Source organism: Sorex fumeus, unplaced genomic scaffold (genome assembly GCF_029834395.1).
Source record: "Sorex fumeus unplaced genomic scaffold, SorFum_2.1 ptg000013l, whole genome shotgun sequence".
Classification (NCBI taxonomy): domain Eukaryota; kingdom Metazoa; phylum Chordata; class Mammalia; order Eulipotyphla; family Soricidae; genus Sorex; species Sorex fumeus.
In genome coordinates, this window is record NW_026606070.1 from 13,223,353 (window position 1) to 13,236,353 (window position 13,001).

General features: G+C 40.9%; 1 protein-coding gene across 1 annotated transcript in view; it reads right to left on the reverse strand.

Moving 5' to 3' along the window:
* Positions 1–121: 121 nt before the first annotated feature.
* PARM1 (prostate androgen-regulated mucin-like protein 1) overlaps positions 122–13,001 on the reverse strand; it is a 109,710-nt gene continuing 96,830 nt past the window's right edge. The window contains exon 4 of the mRNA XM_056111444.1: positions 122–2,476. Coding sequence (XP_055967419.1) covers positions 2,392–2,476 — 85 coding nt within the window. The 3' untranslated portion in view covers positions 122–2,391. The remainder of the gene's footprint in view (positions 2,477–13,001) is intronic.

The window sequence follows — 13,001 nt, forward strand, 5'->3', positions numbered from 1 at the left end:
AGAGCTTATAATAAAGCTGTCACCTTAGGTCCAGGCAACTATCTTTACCACATGGCACTGGAAGTTCATAACACCAAAAAATTCCAACAAGTGCTCTTGTACAATAATTCCCCCCCCCCCCCCGGAAATATGCTCGCTGAGGCTGTGCGTGTTATCATTCAGGATTCCCTGGGAAGAGGCCAGTCCCTCTGACCCAGTATTTATGACTATAGCAACATCCAGACTGCACCTCTCCAAAGGTGTTTCATGGACAATTTGTCAAAATATTTATGGTCAGAGAGGGAAAAATTGGAATGTTTTGTTTCTATTGAGTCATCCTTTGTCAAATGGAAAGCCTATGAAAGGAATACCCTTAGGGAAGAGGCAATTGTCCCTTCTATGCGGGGCCAGAGGGAGCATCGTGTTTCTGAGAATATTCTTCTTTTGTCTTTCAGTAATCTGAGATATCAGAATTCCCAATATTCCCTGCAACTATTGTTGTAAAATCATGTCTTGCTGTTGCTCATTCTCCTTTGGGTTTGGGAATGGTTTCTGTCACAGTTTGGGGTGGCAGCTTGTGCTATGACACTGATCCTAGTGTGTCTGACACCAGAGAGGCTCAGAATGGCGAGACCGGGGGTTTCCTGCTGATCGTTGGGTCACAGCAGGTCCAGATTTCAAAATACAAATTGATCCAGTTTTAAGTTCTTTATGACATTGTAGGAAAATATTACACCTTCTGAAACAGGACCTAACGCATGTTTCTACTACATAAAATTAGGAGGTAAGATGCTGGGTGCTAATCTTGGGTGTTCTGGGACAGCTGTAGCTATGAAATAAAGCTCTTGGGGGAAAAGACAGAGAAATTAAAGGTGACCACGCATGCCCCCATCAACCTACTAGCCAATATACTGTAAGACAGACACTTAACGAATCATTTCATTTAATTAAAAATAAAAAGATATACTACTCTGTGGGTATCTTGTTCTGTCAGGATAGATGTTACAATAAATCAGGACTTCTCAAACTTGCCAATTGTGCGGGATGGGTTATCTGTACATTACAGGATGTTTAGTGGATCCATGGCCTCTTTCCACTAATAGAACCCCCGGGTTGTGACAATTAAGAACATCACCAGACACTTTCAAATGTTCCTCGTGGAATGGGAGGAAGAGGGGCAAAAATTAACTGTTGGGTTGAGAACCATTGCCCTAAAAACAAAGTTTTTCCCAAAATTGTGTTATAAAATTTTAGACTATATACCCAAGGGCAAATATTTATTAAAGAAAAATAGTGAGGGGAATATATTATAGGAATAAATGTGTTATCATGGAGTCCTTCTCCTATGGAACACCGTTCTGAGCAACTAAAGAGTGACTGGTGCCTTGGAAAACATTTATAATAGTTTACAGCCATTATAGAGTGTCACAGCAGTGAACCAGTTACTTAGTGGATATGAATTAAGATTTGTGGGCTCCAGCAGCATTGCATGTCTCTGACAGTAATGAAGGGCTGATCCCCAGTTTCTCTAAGGGTCAACCCCATGCTTGTCCCTCCCTTGCCTCCCACTCTCTCTCATTCCTCACACTCACTGTGGTGGTACCACATGCCTCTCCTTTTTTTTTTAACTCTGTAACTCAGCTCATTATCCTAGCTGCTTCCTGTGGAACTGCTGCTCTGCTTGAAGCTTGTGGGCTGGGATCCTACTGTGGTTGACTGGAATTGGCCTCATAGCGGACAGGTGGAATGGAGGGTGGAATAGGAGAGGTTACGCTGAGATGTGACAGCATCCTGCTACTCCGTCCCTGGGCTCACTCATCTCTCGGGGGCACTTTGCTGATTTCCTTTCATTAATTGGACAGCTCTAAGCTTCTTTCTGGTTTGTAGAACCAATCAGCATCCTGTCAGACATGACCAGTGCAAGAGAGATTTCAAAAGGAATTGGAGACCCCAGTTTCCTCACTCCTGACAGGGTGAAATCCTACCAAGTACTCATTTTATTTTCCTGCGTTGGTCTTTAATGAAACTTCATAAATTAAGAGTTGAGAAATACCACAAAGAAAGCGCTTTCTAAACGTAACTTCTGATGAAACAGCAAAATCTTTCTTCGGTCCTTTTCGAAGTGGGTTCGAGGGGAGGGTGCAGAAGTCTCCACCATGGGGTGTCTGGCCTGACTCGTTCCAAGTCAGCCCATTTCAGCCGCAAATCAGCCTACGCACGCCATGAATGATTCTCTTTGGACCAGAAAGGGGAAGTGGTTGCAGCCAGAGGTGAGGGAGGAAAACAGAACAATCATACCAACAAAACAGGGCTTTAAGATTGTCGCTCATGTGCATCAGGAACTTATGAATTCTACTGGATAAGCACTTATAAATAAAGAACAGTTCTTCCACATCACACGCCTCCTTCCTGTTAGGAGTCATCATAGAGAGGATTGTTGTAGTTGCCCCAGGACCCATAGTCGTGGTCATCCAACAGCCTTCCATAGGAGGAATGCCTGGAGGGAAGACAAAGGCAGTGGTTAGCAGGAGAATCCGATCGTTGGAGGACAGCCCTGAGACCCTGAATCAGGAGATTCACAGACTCAGCAAGAGGGTCACAGACATGTCTTCACTCGGAAAACCCTCCGGAGAGAGACCTGTCCATGCGGAGGCCCCATTCCACAAACCCCTGTAAGTTAGGATTGACCTTTCAATAAAGTTTGGCTGGGTCCATGCCCCTTTCCTCACTAGAAGAGGAGGAACCATTTCTATGGCTATTTAATAAGAAGTAATAAAAAAGGGAAGGTTGTATTTCTGGCATTTTGACAGGTCCTAGATTTATTTTTCCCTGAAATAATAATGACATAATTACAACTACTGTGTTTCTCACCATTCCTCCAGACATTTTTATAGTATTTTACAATATACAGCTGTGCAGGGCAGAGCAATAGTGCAGCAGGTAGGGTGCTTTCCTTGCACATGGTCAACACAGGCTCAATCTCTGGCATCTCATAGCCTAATTGGTCCACCAAGCACTGCCAGGAGTAATTCCTAAGTGCAGTGCCAGATGTAACCCCTGAGTACCGCTGGGTATGGCCCCCAAAAGAAAAAAATTAATGCTATACACACACACATTCACACACATATTGAACATCCAAACACTCAAATTTTACTTGATCCTCAAAATAACCCCATGGGGAAGATATTGTTCTTTCTTATTTATCTGATGAGGAAAGTGGGGCTCACAGATATCACTTAACACACCCAAAGTCAGCCAACATTGCTGAGAGTCAAATCTGTCCCCTGCATCTAAATCTAGTCTTCCGAATTCAGTTTCCGGGAGTAGATAACCCACATTCCAGGGTAATGTGGGTTAAATAGTCTTTGGTGGGTCATTCCGGGAACCTGTTCCAGAGTGAATATTATTTCTCTGAGAAATCAATGTCAGATTATTCTTATTCTTCTGTGCAAACCACCGAGTGGATCCTCATCTCATAGTCACTCTAGAACCTACGGGGTCTGATGCCTCTTATGATTCTGAGCACGTATGTTGTTATCATAGTTTCCTTGTTCCCTCTGCTACAACCACACTGGTCTCCACTCTCTGTCCCCTTTTGCTAAGGGTTTTGGTGCTCACTTATCTCTCAATTTGGAGCGATATCCTTGAGACATCACAGAACTTAGTCCCTTAGGTCTTTCAAGTCTTGGCTCAAATGTCACCCACTAGTGAAGACATCCTCATAAAAAGTCCTTGCTGAAATGTCAGCAACTTAGTGAAGACTTCCTTATGAACTCTGTTTGAACTTGAAACTCTCATAACAGCACACCCTGCTTAACTTTTCTCACAGCAATATGCATCACCTTCTAATACATTACTATTCACTTTTAAACTATTGCTCTCTTCCTTCACTAGACTGTAAGTATGAATTTTTAAAAAAATTTTTTCACACACATGTATATAACATTATAGCCTATATATTGGTTTTTATTTGTTTTGTTTGGGGGTGCACACCCAGCAATGCTCAGGGCTTACTCCTGGGTTTGCACTCAGCGATCACTCCTGGTGCATTCAGAGTGCCAGGAATTGAACCTAGGTCATATGAATGCATGGCAAGTACCCTAGCTGCTTAACTACCTTAACTATTGTTTAGGCCCCATTATAGCTTATATATTTATAATGTATAAAAGTCAGTCTATTCACAAGGTGGGAACTTCTTAGATATGATCATGATCATTGCAATCTAAAACTAGTAACAGGATTGGGACAATACCACAAAATGAGTAGCTGGTACCTTTGAGGTCCACGCTGGTGTGTGAATTATTATACCTTGCCATTGGAACTTACAGATGCTGTTTATAGGCAAATATGTCCACTCTACCTGTTTATTTTCAGATATAAAAATTGAATAAAATAAAAATACATTCCTAGAGGCACAAAAATGATTTTTCTAGATAAGTCGTTGAACTAATTGCTGTAGCTCTTCTGAAATTTATTTACTTGAGCATAAAATGACCTGCTTCCTTGAATCATTCAAACTCTTCACCTTCTATATCCTGATGTCCAGGGCAGGGTAATAGTACAATAGGTAGGGCGTTTTTCTTGTATGTGGTTATCTGGATTCAATACCAGGCAACCCATGTGGTCCCCTCAGCCCACCAGGAGTATTCCCTGAGTGCAGTATATGCTGTGTGCATGACTGGGTGTGTCTCCAAAACAAAAACAAAAATTCTTGTGTCCATTTGGAGGGTTTGCTCAGCTGGCTCCATCTATGTACCTGGGATCTTGAGAATATTCCACAATGTACTTTATTTTCCCTTATGGACCTTTCTCCATTTCTGTGGCTCTGAGAAGGAAAGAGGCTGCATAAACACACCATGGGTTCACGGGATCAGGGGCAGAGAGTGTGACAAAGGGAAGTTATGCCCATCCATCCATCACTTCTTTCCATTCCTCCCACATTTAACACCCCCAGTTACAATGCAATTCTTTAGCAGGAGCGTTAACAAGAGGAAGCTACAAGATGCACAAGTGAAACATCTGAGAATTATGAAACAGGAGCTAGGTCTGTGCTTTAGTGTGGCTTATTGTTGCAAGTCTGGTGCACACCGACCTCATAAATGTGTTCCCTTTATTAATGGGGTGCCCCTGTCTCACCTGTGGATGGTCATTGAACTTTTCAGTTTATATCTGTCATATAATTTTATTCCCATAAAATGTCAGCTTGGCCAATAATTTGACGTCTCTTGTTGAATATGTTTTTAGGCCCCTGTTTCTTTACTGATAAAATGAAGAAACTTAAAAAAAACTGTACTGGGGTTGTTAGGAGAATTAAATGAAGTAATGTAAAAGACCTGACACATACACACACACACACACACACACACACAATAATTGCTACACAACATTGCCTTTTCATTTTTCTATGATATTTACATAAGCACATGGCAAATCTGTAAGTAACACTGAGTGAAAAGTGAATATCCCCACACTAGAGGCTCCTACAACTACCCTCCAGATAGCTACAAAACCAGCTTCTCACATACTGTGATGCATATTAAAAACAATATTTTCATTCTGAGGGCCAGCAAGATAGGACAGTGAGTATGGTACTTACTTTGCATACAGTCAAAGTAAGTACCAACACACACACATACAGAGAGAGAGAGAGAGAGAGAGAGAGAGAGAGACAGACAGACAGACAGACAGACAGACAGACAGACAGAAAGCGAGAGACTGCATCTCTCCACCCCAGGCACCCTATATGATCCCTTGAGTTCCTACAGGAGTAATCCCTGAGCACAGAGCCTGGAGTAAACTCTGAGCACCACTGGGTGTAACTCCCCCAATCCCCCAAGACCCGCCCCAAACAAAACAAACCAAAATAAAAAACCTCAGTCTCTTGGACTGCTTCATCTAATTTCAGTACAAATAGCAGTGCATTAATGACATCATCATTAGGTGACAACAGTTACATTGATTGGATTCCTTCATAAAGACTGTTTGCTCCCTCCTTTGCTTTCTACTTGCTATTCCTAAGCACCCCCAAGATGGCAAACTCATTTGGGGGTACACTACATCTTACCTTCCTTCTAATTTTCTGAATATCTAAGATGTTGCTCTTGATGCATTGGGTTATTTTTTTTTATAAATATTTGATGATAACCACTTGCAATCAGTAGGAAACAGTGTAAGAGAATCTGCTTGGCCAATACCAGCAGGAAGAAGTATGTGCTGTGATAATTCAGTGTGCAATGTAATTGTGACAAAGTGAAGATATCTTATTAAAAAAACAAAAGGTCAGTGCTACAATTTTGACCTTAAAGACAGAAATTGGAAAGTGAATTATAGCTAAATTTCTCCCATGAGATGGGTGCATTTAAAGCACTCAGCACAGAGCTTCCAGTCCCTGTAAATCAATGGTATTGCACTTATTGACAATGATCTCTACTATTGTACAGTTTAGGTAGCTAAAGAATAATCTGAAGGGGTAAATTGGGAAATAATTGAATACCTTGACCCACTGCTTCATTCCTAAGCTTCGCTTAAATGGAAGCGGCACTCCCCTACCTAATCAGTGATGCCTTGTTGGTGATAATTGGTACATAGGTATCTTGACATTTGCTGGGACAGCGAAATGGTAATTTAGATAACTATGGCATTAATACTTAATGGAATTCAATTGACTTTGAACATGGGTGAGATGTTTTACTTTCCTTGAGTTGAGACCTGTTTTAGCAAACCTTTCTAAGTGTTAACTCCACTTCTCCATCAAGCCTCCCTCTTTGATCCTTGCACCCCTCCCAAAGTCCCCTCCTCTTTAGTCAACTGAATTCCACCACTCCATCAAAAGTGCTATCAGAGCTATAAAGATGAATAAGATTTTGTTGTTTAGTGTTAGCAAACAACAGGTGAACTTAAGACTCTCTTGTCATTATTAATTAAACCTTGAAGTCTAATAATCCATTAGAAAGTTTAGTTTGGGATACCTGTGACTGTCTCTTTACTGGATGCTTTTCTTTTTCTTTCCTATTTGAGGATTTCTGTGTATGATCATCATCTCCTTATCTGGTTTCTTTCATTTATGCATTGAGACCTAACTATCAAACCATCAAACCCTTTTCTAGAGACTGGGGCATAGTTAACTGAACAGATAAAAATCTTTATCCAAGAGAGCTTACACTCCAGTGGGAAAAGAAGCAATAAATAGACAATGAAAAACAATATGGTAGATGGCAGTAAGTGCAATAAAGGAATACAAAACAAGGGAGGGGCATGAGGAACTCCAAATGTGAGGTGTGAGTTATCATTTTGAATATGCTCATGATGGCAAATCTCACTAAGATGAAATTTCAAAATTAAGGTAAAGCAAATGTAGGATGAGAAATGGACGCCTGAGACCCAGAGTAAAGCAAATGTAAAGGGTCTGGGGGTAGAACCAAGTAACACATTGTGTGGGAACTTTTGAGCTACAATTTTTTTCAAACTAAATTTTCCTTCTGGAGTAGTGTTAGATTTGTAGAAGTTGCTAAGATAATACAAAGAATTCCCATATGTCCTTTACTGAGCTTTATCAATGTTATCATCTGCCATAATACATAGCACATTAACATTGCGAATTACAAGTTCGAAGCTAAGGAAACTATGGCCATTTAGGGGTGAATTGATTTACCCACAGTTAACACAGCAAGGCAGAATGAGTACTATAACTCAAGAATCTTCTCAGTTCTGCCTTTTTCTATCCAAATCCCAATGATAGAAACATTTTCAAACACTCATTTTTCAAAGTGCTCATTCCCTGGTCTGGGTTTCTTCAGAAACAACATTACTTCACATTTATCTTTGAATAATCACCTTACCCTGAAAGACCAAATAAAATTTATTTTTAAAAAGTTAGCTGCTAGATATCAAACTCGTAGAAACTTGTCACAGAAAATGCCTGTGTGCTGGAACAAATATCCAAAGATAATTCAGAGTCATGAGGAATAGTCAAAGTCCACAGCTGACCATCACCCCATGGTTCTTCAAACCTAGTTTCTCCTGATTTTAAATAAGCAAATAATGCTTCTTCACTACAAAATTTCCTCCTCACAATCATTCATTAGCAAACAAATATTTACAATGCAATTATTATGTCAGGAGACTTTCATCTCTCCAATGAAGAAATCTGGCAGAGAAAGCAATGACTTTCTCTGCAGTGTGGAGAGGAGAGAGGCCCTAAGGTGGTGTGTGCAGTGTGGAACTCACCCAGGAAAGGGAGGGATGGGGGTCCCCATGGGAGGTATTTTTTGAGCTACATAAATTAGATAAATGAATCAAACATCTTCAACAGAGACTAGTATTTCAAAGTTCAGTGTCTAAAGCCAAAATTCAAATGTATATGTATTAACAAAGCATTAGAGTTGGGAAATTCAAGAGCAAAGCATGTATTGAAAGTGGAGGGTGGTGAAGGACTATACAAAATAGGATCCTCCGACTAGTAGCATGGGGTCTCACTTGGAAGCTGGTGAGCAATGTCAAAGCAGAGCCCCCCACTGACCTGTTACATCCAATTCTATGAAGGTGAAACTCAAGAAACAGGATTTTAACAAGCCTGCCCACTGATCATTAGGCACATAGAGTTTGAGAATCATTGTAGTGAAGAACCACATCAATTAGACTCCAGGGACAACACAAGTTGATCTGCAAGAGTCAACCTGTAGTTAACAATTTCAGACTTCACGGTTGGCTGAGCCTTCTTTATCACACTAACAACAATCAGAGAGAAGCCAGAAGTATTCGACGGAATCACTAGAACTCTGAAAGTCAAACAGGTGACTTCTAACAAGATACCTAAGAGCCAGGCCCCGCTGTATCTGTGGCTCCAGATCACATTTATTTTTGTGGAGGGAACAGTCTGTGTTGCGTGTGTGGGTTACCAGCGCCACCAATTATAGCAGCAGCAGCCACGCTGCTGGGGAGAGCAGATACGGTCTTCTGCACAGGGAATTATCTCATGGCTGAACAGTTTTGAGCCAATTTGAACCAAATAGAACTGACTCACCTCATACTTTAATCATCACTAATTAAAGATACCCGTCTGCATGCGGCAGGCAGGGCCCTTGCTGCCTTTGACAGTTGCAAACAGTCTCTCAAATAAAGACTGCTTAGAGGCAGTTTCTATTTATGAATGTTAACTTGGACACCATTTCTAAGGCATTTTTAGAAGGACAATTGAAATCTCCAAAATAGTATATGGCCTCTCACATGTTAATCCAGGCACATCTCAGAGATATTCTGAGACACATCTCAGAGATTCCAGACTGTTGTCATAAAGCAAATACTGCAAGAGCAAGTTACATGAATATTTTGGTTTCTCAATGCACATGAAAGTTACATTTACAATATACTTAGCTTGTTAAACGTGCAATTGTATTGTCTGAAAATATGTATACCTTATTGTGTGTACCTTAATGTGTATGTGTATACCTTAATGTGTATGCTTTATTGCCAAGAAATGCAATCCATCATCACATGCTGCTGGAGAAAAATGGAGCTCTGTCAAGACTTGCTAAGCTCAGGATTGTCACCAACCTATAACTTGTGAAAAGCATAATAAAGGAGAGTGCAACGAAATAAGGTGTGTTGGGCCTGGAGAAATAGTGTAGCAGGGTAAGTGATGGCCTTGCACAGGGCCAACCCGGGTTCAACCCTTGATGCCACAGATGTTCCCCCAAGACTGCCAGGAAGTTATCTCTGACTACAGAGCCAGGAGCAAACCCTGAGCAGCTCTGAGCAAACAGATGAAAAACAAAAAAACAAAAAAACCCCAAAATACCACATGAACAAATAAAACAAATGCCTCTCTACCTCCAAACCCTAAAAAGTATGTCTGTACACAATTAGAAATTTGAGCTGCTCACTATTTTTGTCCCTCTCCTCTTTTCTGAGGCCTTGATGCCTGCCAACGAGACTGTTGGTAGCTACTGTTTTACTAACCGCCTAAGTAGTAAGCACTGTTTCAACAACAATTCTGACAACTGTAGTTAGTCCTTCTCTTACCCTTACCTTGTACCCAGCATTTATCTGTACCATAATTTAATCCCCACATCAATCCTGACACAGGCAGCGACTAAGCAGAGAGTGATTAAGAGCCTGGCCCAAGAGTGCTGTTCTTAAGCCACATATGATCTCACCAGGTCCTCTACACTCAGTATTTTACTTCATAGGCTTTATTTGCTTTCTCTTCTTAGGTGAGGGAATTAAGGATTAATGAAATTAATTAATTGCTCAAGGCCACTTACATAATAAGTATTGAGCCTATCTATAGGCAAGTATATATGTTCCTACCTCTACATCATACTGGCTGACTAAAATGGGCGGGGGATGGGATGATGTCAATAATAGAGAAGAATCTTGAGAGGGAGGGGAATTTCATGGAAGTGGGGGACTGAGCCAGACCTGGAGGTGCTCAGGAGCTATTCTGGGCTCTGTGCTCAGGAGTGACCCCTGGAGATGCTCGAGGAAACATCTGCGGGTGCTTGAGATTGAACATGCAAACGCCTTCACCCTTGTACTATCCCCCTGACCCTTGGGGAAGGCCACACTTAGTAGTGTAGTGCTCAGGGATGACTTCTGGCTCTGCACTCAGGGATCACTCCTTGGCAGGATTGGAACACCATACAGGGTGTCAGGGATCGAACCTAGGTCAGCAGCTTGCAAGGCAAAGGCTATCCACTGTATTATCTTACCAGCCCCATGGCAAGATAATTTTTATAAGCCATAGCCTAGAGTGGCTTAGGTTAAAGAAACAGGTGGTTCTGTAATCAGGGGATAAGGTGAAAAAGACTAAACTTCACAGATGTTGAAGAATAGGAGTGTGAAGAAAGAAAGAAAGAAAGAAAGAAAGAAAGAAAGAAAGAAAGAAAGAAAGAAAGAAAGAAAGGAAGGAAGGAAGGAAGGAAGGAAGGAAGGAGAGAAAGAAAGAGAGGGAGGAATGAAGAAAGGAAGGAAGGAAAGAAGGAAGGAAGGAAGGAAGGAAGGAAGGAGAGAAAGAGAGAGGAAGGAATGAAGGAAGGAAGGAAGGAAAGAAGGAAAAAAAGGAAAGAAGGAAGGAGGGAAGGAAGAAAAAAAGGAATAGGAGTGTGAAATCAGGAGGTGGCTACTGAATTTAGCAATGTTTTCAGAAGGAATTGGAATTTGAGAAAAAGGTGACATAATTGAATCAGTTACTAGAGTGAAAGAGACATGTCCTGTCTCTAGTTGCGAGGCTACTCTTTCAAGCAGTCTCCTCTTTTGCATTTGTAGAGACCTTGGCTGGGCCAGGACTACAGTCAATGATTGCAGGCCAGAAGCCAATGGTTCCCTCTTGGACTCTCATTTCAATCACTTGCTGCTTCAGCCAAGTGACCTGAAAGACCATAGACAACAGCCTTCTTGTCATGTTATCCTCAGAAGTCTAAGATGATAGATAGGAAAAGAACAAAATTTAATCCAAGGCAAAGTCTTACCTCAGGTGAACACACGCACACGCGCACACACAATCACACACATAAACAACACAGTTAAGCCAAGTGGATTTCTATAAGTGACTGTTGGGGCTTTCCAGAATTTCCACAAAATTATACTTAAAGAGGCTTTAGCACAGCTTTTAAGGTTCATGAGCATTATCAACTGCCTTATGTTATCATTTTACAGAAATAATTAACACAGCACCAGAAAGGGGTTTTCCTTAGGGCGTTTATAAACAGGGTGTGCTCACTTTCTCCATCCTTAGTTTCTAGTACCAGAGATAAAAAGCAACCTCATATTTATACTGCTGGGAGCATTTCTACATTCAAGGGGTCCACCAATACGGGGGAGATAAACAATTACTAATTCAATTTAATCATTCAGTGAGTTTATCTAATGTTGAGAATGCCTGGAGAAAATATCCTTTAAATGTTTAAAATAAAAATTTAATGTTATTTTAATCTGCACTCATTAGAACTTTTAATGGCCTGCTAACATAATTTCTTAAGCACAGTAAATTGTATTTCTCATCACTTTCTGTTTCTGATGTGACCTTAGAGCTTTAGGCAACAAGACTAATGGTGTCAACCCAGCAACTCTCCAACTGGGTCCATTGCAGTTGACAACTTTGCTGCCGGGGATAGCTGTAGTACCAAGTACTTGAGAAGTGCCTAGTGAGCTTCCCAACAATTCAAGTCACAGCACTTATTTTGCAGTGCAGGAGAAGTGAGGGCTAATAAATTGAACATTCTCAGTTCTGACCTGAACCTCCCAGAAAACGATATATAGCTGGGATTCGAACTAAAGTCTCCCCGTTTCTGGATTTGGAATACACAGAGTACCCGTGTATTCTAGATAGTAGAAGGTTTTAGATGTAGATAAAAATTCTTGCCTAAAGGCAAGAGTTCTTGGATTATTTTAATATCATTTTGGACAAGTGGAGACTCTAGTTCCAGTCATGACTTTGATGACGGCCCTTCAGAAACTCATCATTGGTGATTCCAAAGTCACTCAATGTAGTGATCTTCAGCCACCACACTACAGATGGAGAAAGGTTGAAAACCACTGGTCTGCTCCCTTGGGTATCACTGCGGGTCTGTGTTCTGGTTTGCAGGCCAGGTGCTTGTCCGTAGGTGTAAGAAAGTTAAACTGATCTAAAGTTCACTGTAAATTACCCCTTTATATGTTCCCTGCCCCTCCCCACCAAAAATAAAAAAGAAATTTTGTTATAAAGTGGGAGTAATTTACCAAGACCGGTTCATAAAAGTTGAACTAACTTATAATTAAAACACAGTGTCTCTGCAGTTATATACTAGTAATTAGGTCAGCGGAAAAAGAGTGCCATTCAGTGAAAGACAATAAAATTAAGGTTGCAGTTCAAGAAAATAAAGATTTAATCAAGAGAAAGATTTTTGTTCTTAAGTAAGGAGACTTTCAGATACCTTTATGACAACTTTTCACAGAGGAAGCAGAATATCTTTAGTTCCCATTTCTCTATGAAAGCTAACTTCCCTGTTCTTCCTTAGATGCAGGTGTCATTGCAAGGCCATCTC